This window comes from Miniopterus natalensis, chromosome X, assembly GCF_054644295.1.
Source record: "Miniopterus natalensis isolate mMinNat1 chromosome X, mMinNat1.hap1, whole genome shotgun sequence".
NCBI classification, from domain to species: Eukaryota; Metazoa; Chordata; class Mammalia; order Chiroptera; family Miniopteridae; genus Miniopterus; species Miniopterus natalensis.
This window is the reverse complement of record NC_142103.1, coordinates 53,690,232-53,698,408: the sequence shown is the minus strand read 5'-3', so window position 1 is coordinate 53,698,408 and position 8,177 is coordinate 53,690,232. Positions and strand designations below refer to the sequence as shown.

General features: G+C 39.9%; 1 protein-coding gene across 2 annotated transcripts in view; it reads left to right on the top strand.

The window, feature by feature from the left end:
- The first annotated feature begins 416 nt into the window (after positions 1 to 416).
- Positions 417 to 8,177, top strand: part of ZC4H2 (zinc finger C4H2-type containing) — a 45,925-nt gene continuing 38,164 nt past the window's right edge. The window contains exon 1 of one of the 2 annotated variants that reach the window (XM_016210164.2): positions 417 to 577. In XM_016210164.2, coding sequence (XP_016065650.1) covers positions 525 to 577 — 53 coding nt within the window. In that variant the 5' untranslated portion in view covers positions 417 to 524. The remainder of the gene's footprint in view (positions 578 to 8,177) is intronic. The other variant, XM_016210166.2, reaches the window with a different exon arrangement.

The following is an 8,177-nucleotide window of genomic DNA, read 5'->3' as shown; positions in this document are numbered from 1 at the left end:
CTGGTTTCCCAAGCAGCAGCCTAAACACAACATCTCAAAGCCAGTCCGCATGAAGAGTTTCTCTCCAACCCGTGTCCACTAAGTAGCAACTTCTGATATCCTTTACTGGGTGAATAGTGGTGAGAGCCCCGGGGAGGGGGGGGTGTATATTTCTCACCTTTCCAGCTGCTTTCTGGGGTAATTTTTTCTCATTTTTTTTCTACATACAGGACAGACAAATATCACCATTCTTTTGCACTCTTCACAACCTTTGACATAATCTGTGTGACAAATTGATTTAAAGTGCGGCTGTAGGAAGAAAAACAGGCGTGTCTCGCTTGGCCTTCTGGGATTTGTAGTCCTTCAGACTCCCAGGCCGCCTGTCTGGTGGTGGAGCTGCAACTACAGCTCCCAGGCCTTCTTCGAGTCCCTAACGCACAGACTCAGAGCCCCATGCCGCGAGGAGGTGGTTACATTGTGTCTATTGTATCCTTGGATTTGTGTGTTTGTACATTTCTCGGGACGTGAAATTGAGAGTGAAAAGCATGGCAGATGAGCAAGAAATAATGTGCAAATTGGAAAGCATTAAAGAGATCAGGTAAGTGGAATGTTGCAGCGCCCCAAGCCCCCTTGAAGTCCCCTTCCCAAATCCCTTGCTGAGGGAGAAGGCTGAGTTACCTTGTAAAGTGTCTATTGTTAAGCTACTTGCTTAGGGGAGTGGGAAAGGAACCCATGCACCGTGGATTTCAAGGATGGGAAGGAGGCTGGGTAGAGTTGAGACAGACTATATATAGAAAGAGAAACAGAGCCACTGACGGAGAGAAATCTCGCCAGATGTGGCTGAGAAAGGCAGATGGAGACATATGGTGTTGGGGGGAAGGTGTTGACCCCAAGACAGTTTTTTCCTGGGGTGAGATGGCATTCTTGGACCCATTATTTTTTTCAGTGTTTGTTCGCTCCAACGTGTATTTGGCTCCTTGTGCTTTAAGTGTCGAGATTTTTTTCAGTCTCCCATTCAACTTCAGGACCTGGAGCTCGGGTGAGCGTTTTGAGAGCAGAATCTAGTGTGTTTGGGCTGGTGGCTGCTGCCAGGGACAGTTGGCTGGGAGTGCTGAAGCATCCCAGCAGGCCCGGGTTGGGAGGGTGGCGAACACTGGCTCCCGCGTGTGTATTTGTTTTCTACTCATTCACCACTTTCTTCCCCTCCTATCCCGTGCTCCTGAAGGGGGATGGGAGCGATGGAGATTGGGGAGAAGGTTCCACATCAGTTGGTAAGATCCCAGCAGCTGCTTTTAGGCACCAGAAGTGAAGGGCTAGCAGGCAAAATGGAAGTTGCCTGGTGCTCCCCCTCCCCTTTCTTTCCTCTGGGAGTGGCTTTGGTTAGAGGATGATGTTGTCCTTGCTCAGAACACAATAGCACCTGGCAAGTGGACTGCCTGGGCTGGCACCAGGCCTTCCTTCACCTGCCCTCCTCTGCCAGAGCACTCCCCCACGAGCTTCCACCTTCATTTTGAGGGTGACATGGGCCCAGATATCTCCCTTTAATGTTTTCCAGGAACCTAGAGAAAAAAAGAGGAGGATATCAAATGTGTCAATTTAAGAAATAAGACATTTACCAAAAGATTTAAATTAACTGTTAGAGTGAATGCTTAGAATGAGACTCACACTTTATGGTGGTAGTAGGGATGCACCTTGATTTTTTTGTCCTTTGGAGGGGTTATATCTTTATTTCTGCAAAAGAGTGAAAGGAAAGGAACTGTTATTTATTGAACCATGGTGGGCCAAGCCCTTTGACTTTCTATCGCTCATTTCTGCAAGAAACTTGAGAGCTTCCTACACCTCTTTTACAACTGGGAAGATAAAGGCTCAGAAAATGTAACTTTTCCAGAGCCAAACATCTTGAAATGCCAGATTTTGACAGGAACCCAGTCAATCTGGATGCAGAGGCTTTAGTCTTCCCACTGTATCCCATAAAGGGTCTTAGAAAGGGTAGAGAGGGGACATGTTTCTGCAATTTTTTTCTGCAAAAGCATCAGGAGATAGGGAGTGAGATAACTTGGTGCAGGAAAAAGCCAGCTGTCATAATAACAACTTAGCTAATCAGAAGATTAGGTATGCAAGTGTAGAGCCTAAACTTTTAATCTTACTAGACTTTAAAGAAGCCCCTGCCCAAGCCCAGGAGAAGGAACACTTGGGAGCAAGGAAAAGTGATCCCTCACAGTGAAGACCAAATGGGATGTACGATTTCTACCCTCACCAGTTTTAAACCAGTCATTTCTACCACTACTAGCTGGGATGAGATCATCAAAGGCCTAGAGAGAAGGCTGAACTCCCATCCCCAACCAGCAGTAACAAGAAATCCCTACCCAATCTGGATGTCAACCAGAGACCCAGTGGAGAACCTAGACTTCTACTGGCTCCCTGCCCTTCAAAAGAACAATGTAAGAGGAAGCCTGCAAAAACAAAAGATTTAAAAGAGATCCAGAGTGTTCGAGCTTAATAAAAAAAGATCACTTGCCATACCCAGGTTATCAACTTAAATGACAAGAGAAAGTAAACATGCCAACATTGAGATAGCACAGATGTTAGAATTATCTGGCAAGAAATTAAAGCAGCCATCATTAAAAAGCTCCAATGAGCAATTGTAACACACCTGCAACAAATGATAAAATAAAAAATCACATCATATAAGTAGAAAGTCTCCACAAAGAAATAAAAACATTAAGAAGAATCATAGCCCTTGCCGGTTTGGCACAGAAGTTACAGCGTCAGCCCACAGACTGAAGGGTCCCTGGTTTCATTGTGGCCAAGGGCACATACCATGGTTGCAGGCTCGATCCTCAGCCCCAGGTCAAGGCATGTAGTGTATGGGAGGCAACCAAACATTGATGTTTCTCTTTCTCTCTCCACCCCCAACCCCCCGGTCTCTTCCTCTCCTTTCCACTCTCTTTGAAAAGCAATGGGAAAAAAATATCCTCGGGTGAGGATTAAAAAAACATCGTATAGAAATTTGAGAACTGAAAACATATAGTAACTAAAAAAATCACCTTTAAAAACTCTAAAATCTCTTTTAAATTAAATTTATTGGGGTGACATTGGTTAATAAGATCATATAGGTTTCAAGTATACATTTCTATGATACATGATCTGTATATTGCATTGTGTGCCCACCTCCCAAAGTCAAATCATCTTCCGTCACCATATATTTGACCCCCTTTACCCTTTACTCACCCTCATTCCCATTCCCTCTGGCAACCACCATACTGTTATCTATTTGGTTTTGCTTGGTTGTTTTTATTGTTTGTTTATTTGTTGCTTTCAGTTTCATATCTCATATATGAGTGAAATCATATAGTTCTTAGCTTTTTCTATCTGATGTATTTTGCTTATCATGATATTCTCAAGGTCCATCCAAGTTGTCGCAAATGGCAGTATTTCATCTTTTCTTATGGCTGAACAGTATTCCATTGTCTAAAATCTTGCTCATCAGAAAGACGGTGGAGACAGAGAAAAGAATCAAATAACTTAGCCCAGCCAGCTTGGCTCAGTGCTTGAGCGTAGACCCATGAACCAGGAGATCACAGTTGATTCCTGGTCAGGGCACATGCCAGGGTTGCAGGCTGGATCCCCAGTAGGGGGTGTGTAGAAGGCAGCCAATCAATGACTCTCTCTCATCACTGATGTTTCTGTCTCTTTCCCTCTCCCTTCCTCTCTCTCTAAAATTAATAAAATCATTTTTTTTTTAAAAAAGGATCAGACAACTTAAACATAAAACAACAGAAATAACCCAATATGAACAACAGAGGGAAATTAGATTTTTAAAAAAAGGAAAGTAAAAAGAAATCATTGAGCAGAGTTTCCAGATTTGTGGGACTATTTATATTCATGTTAATAGTTACATTTATGTTAACATTCATGTCAGCAGAGTATCAGAAAGAGAGAAGAAAGAGGTCAGGACCGAAAATACTTGAAGAAATAGTGCATAAAAACTTCCCAAATTGAGCAAAGGACATAAATCTCTAGATTCAAGAAGCTAAACAAACACCATCAGCATAAACCCAAAGAAATTCACACCAAAACATCATAGTCAACCTTCTTAAAGCAAAAGGCAAAGAAAAGATCTAGAAAGTAGCCAAAGAGAAACAAAACCTTACCTATACCTTTAGAAGGAAAAAAATAGACTAACAGCAGATGTTTCATCAGAAACTGATGAAGCTCTAGCAGGAAGAGGAACATTTTTCAAATGCTGAAGAAAAAGAATCATCAACCTAGAATCTTATGTCCAGTGATAATATCTTTCAAGAACAGAGATAGTCAAGACATTCTTAGATGAAAGGAAACAGAATTTATAGGTAGGAGGTCTACTCTATGACTAAAGTAAGTTCTTAAAGCAGAAAAGAAACAATAAGATAAGGAACCTTGCAAGAAAGAACACAGTAGGCAAAAAACATGAGTAAATACAACAGAATATATCTACCTCTTAAGTTGTCTTTTCCTGAATTATGTTTGATGATTGGGTCAAAATTTATCAGTTTCATGTTCTCATTGTATATAGAGGAAATATTTAAGACATTTATAGTGTAAACAGGGGATTGTAAAGGGATTTAAAAGGGATAAGGTTTCTATATTTCACTTGAATTAGTAAAATGATGACATCAGAAGACTATGATAAATTATGTATATATAATATAATTAATATAATATAATATGATATGATATAATATAATATATATAATATAATAAATATAATACTGACAGGAAACACTAAAAAAGCTATACAGAGAGATGTACTTAAAAGCATAGATAAACCAAAATGGAATTTGAAAAAATGTACAAGTCACCCACAGGAAAACAGGACAAAGAAGATAGAAAAACTAAAAACAGAAAGACCAAACTGGTAACAAAAAATAAAACAGCAGACATATCAAAATTATGTTGAATATAAATGGCTTAAATATACCAATTAAAAGACAGAGTAGACTTAAAAAAACATGACTTATAAGCTGTCTACAATAAATTTACTTCAAATATAATGATCAAGTAGGTTGAGAGTGAAAAGAGTAGAAAAAGATGCCATACAAACAGTAATCAGAAGAAAGCAGGAACAGCTATATTAATATCAGTTATAGCAGATTTCGGATCAAAGAAAGTACCCAGGGACAAAGTCAGACATTACGTAATGAGAAAGGGTAAATCCACCAAGGAGACTTAAAAATTCTAAATGTATGTGCACCAAAAGTGATTTAAATTATCCTGCTTTTGACAATTTTACAGTAATATACAAAGTACGTCACTGGGTTTAAGAATTATTTCAAATTCCCTCATTTCAGGGGAAAGTACTACATATATGTACCTGATGTTCACACATGGACAGGTAAACGTGCATGGGAGGTAGAAAGAAGAAAGAAGCAAGAGAAGGGATAGAAGGAACTGGAGAAAGGAACTAACATTTGTTTAACAGGTACTAATTTCAAAGCTATTGGCTCATTTAATACTTAATCTTTCTAATGGAAATCTATGGTAGGAATTTTCCCCATTTTACACATAAAGAGGTTAGGTAATCTATCTATGGTAACACATAAAGGAAAGAGAAAATATATCCTCCTATTCACATGGCATATGCATTTCAACAAATACTAATAATCTGATTAACCATTCAAAGTTCTTCAACTGTTCTACCCCTAAATACCTTCAAGGTATAAACAGAGCCACCTATTTCTGTTAAAAAAAAATAGTAGTAATGTTATTTCTGGGCAGAAGTAGCAGGGATAATGGCAATATCACTTAAGTACCTGATTAAGTCAAACTGAGAGCCACCCCCCCCCCCCCCCCAGGCACAGGCTCCGAAATGTACACATTCACACTCAGTTCTCACATACACCAATGGCAGTATTTGAAGTGGGAAATGTCTCAGGAGTGGATTCTCCCGCCACAAACCATTCCCCACTCCTGACTCTGACCACATGCCCAGCCCTGTCTTTTCTCCCAATCCCAACCACACTCCAACAGTAAGCTCCAGATCTTATCCCACAAATTCCCCACTGGTCTATTTTGCCCATACATTCCTTAAGCTTTCAAGTGGTGGTGAAGGAGCATTTGGATATGTGGCAAGGGGAAGAAAAGAATGGTACAAAAAAAGGGAGATGAAAAAGTGGGAAGGAAAGGAGAAGAATCTCTGAGGCAGAGAAAGTGCAGCCACCCCTCGATGAACTAGAGCCTTCACTAGCTCCCCAAATGCATACTAATATCTCCTCAACATGCACATCTATGCACACACATTGTACACACCCATGTCCCTATGCACATGTATTCATACCCAACGAACTTCTCTCAGTTGAGAAAAGAAAAACTCATTTTGGAAGTAAATAATGTGGTGTTAAGTAGATCCTCTTAAGAATAAGTGTCTATCCTGGGTGCTCTCTTTTTCTCTCTACACATTCTCCTGGGTGATCTCTTGTACTTCCATGGCTTCAATTATACTCCAGGTCCCCAGTCTCTACCCCCTAACTTCCTTCCAGGCTTCAGCCCAATACATCCAATAGCCTATTGATCTTGTCCACCTTTCCACAGACACAACTCAAATTGGCTAACTCTTCAGATTTTTTCTCTCCCTGCCCCAATTCAGCTCCTCCACCTAAACCTCTGGTTTAATGCTATCCTTCTCTGCACAGTTCCCTCAGATTGAGACTTGAATGTCAATGTTGATTACCCTTTCTTTTTATAACTCACCTCTTGGTCACTTAGCAGTTCCTACTGTTTCTACCTTCAACATCTGGCTCTAATTCCTGCCCCGCTCTTTGACTCCATACTCACTACCCCATTGTAGGCCTTCATCAGGACTGTCCCGGATATTTGTAATTTTGTATCCATTTCTACCTACAGAATTATATTTTTGTCTTCATTCTCCTCCACCCCCACCCAGCCATCTTCCATGCCATCCATATTGCTATGAGAACAAGCTTCCTAAAGCACTGGTGTTATGTTGTTCCTTGAACACATTCATTGATTTCCATTGCCTGTAGCAGTATTTTTCAAGACACAGGTTATGAACCACTAGTATATCATGAAGTGAATTAGTCAGTTGCTAGTAGCATTTGCAAAAAAGATTATTTTGTGGTTCCTCAAAAAATTAAGAATAGAGTTACCATATGGCCCAGCAATCCTTCTTCTGAGTATCGAAAGAAAAACTTGAAAACATTTATTTGCAAAGATATATGCACCCCTATGTTCATTGCAGCATTATTCATGGTGGCCAAGACATGGAGACAACCAAAGTGTCTTTCAATAGAGGATTGGATAAAGATGTGGCACATACACACTATGGAATGCTACTCAGCCATAAGAAAAGATGAACTGCCATTTGCACAGTGGATGGACCTTGAGAATATCATGCTAAGTGAAATAAGTCAGAAAAAGCTAAGAACCATGTGATTTCACTCATATGTGGGATATAAAGCTGAAACTCATAGACACAGACAACAGTGTGGTGGTTATCAGAGTGAAGAGAGTGGAGGTTAGTAAAGGGTAAAGGGGGACAAATACATGGTGAAGGAAGATGATTTGACTTTGGGTGGTGGGCACACAATGTAATATACAGATGATGTATCATAGAAATGTACTCTTAAAACCTATATAATCTTATTAACCAATGTCACTCCAATAAATTTAATAAAAAAATAAAAGAACAAGATAGAAAATATCAGCAAACATTGCATAAGAAATGGTAGGTATTCTTTGTGGAAACTTTTGTTTCTGTTTTATATCTGTGTTTGTGTGTATTGGATGACAATGTGAAATTCATTTCTCACTGTAGGTCATTTCTTGCTGTGTCTATTGGACAGGCATTTGCCTGTAATTGTTGCCATGGTATTCATGCCCTTCTTCCCCACAAGTCTGTCCCAGGTGAAACTTTCCGATCTTATCTGCTGCTACTGATTTTCATTTACCCTATCCTTTGTCCACACAGAAGTTCCTGTTTCATAAATTTCCATTCTTCCAGGCCTTTGAGAATGCTGATCCTTCATTCTTGAATGCTCTTCCATCATTCCACAGCTCTAAAATTTTACTCATTCTTCCAGGAAAACCCAGAACACCCCTTCTTCTTTAAAAACCTTCCCAAATTCCACAGTCCAAATGAATCACTACCCTTTTGGGCCCTTACAGGGAGATTTATTATAGCACTCGTTATTTTGCCTTAT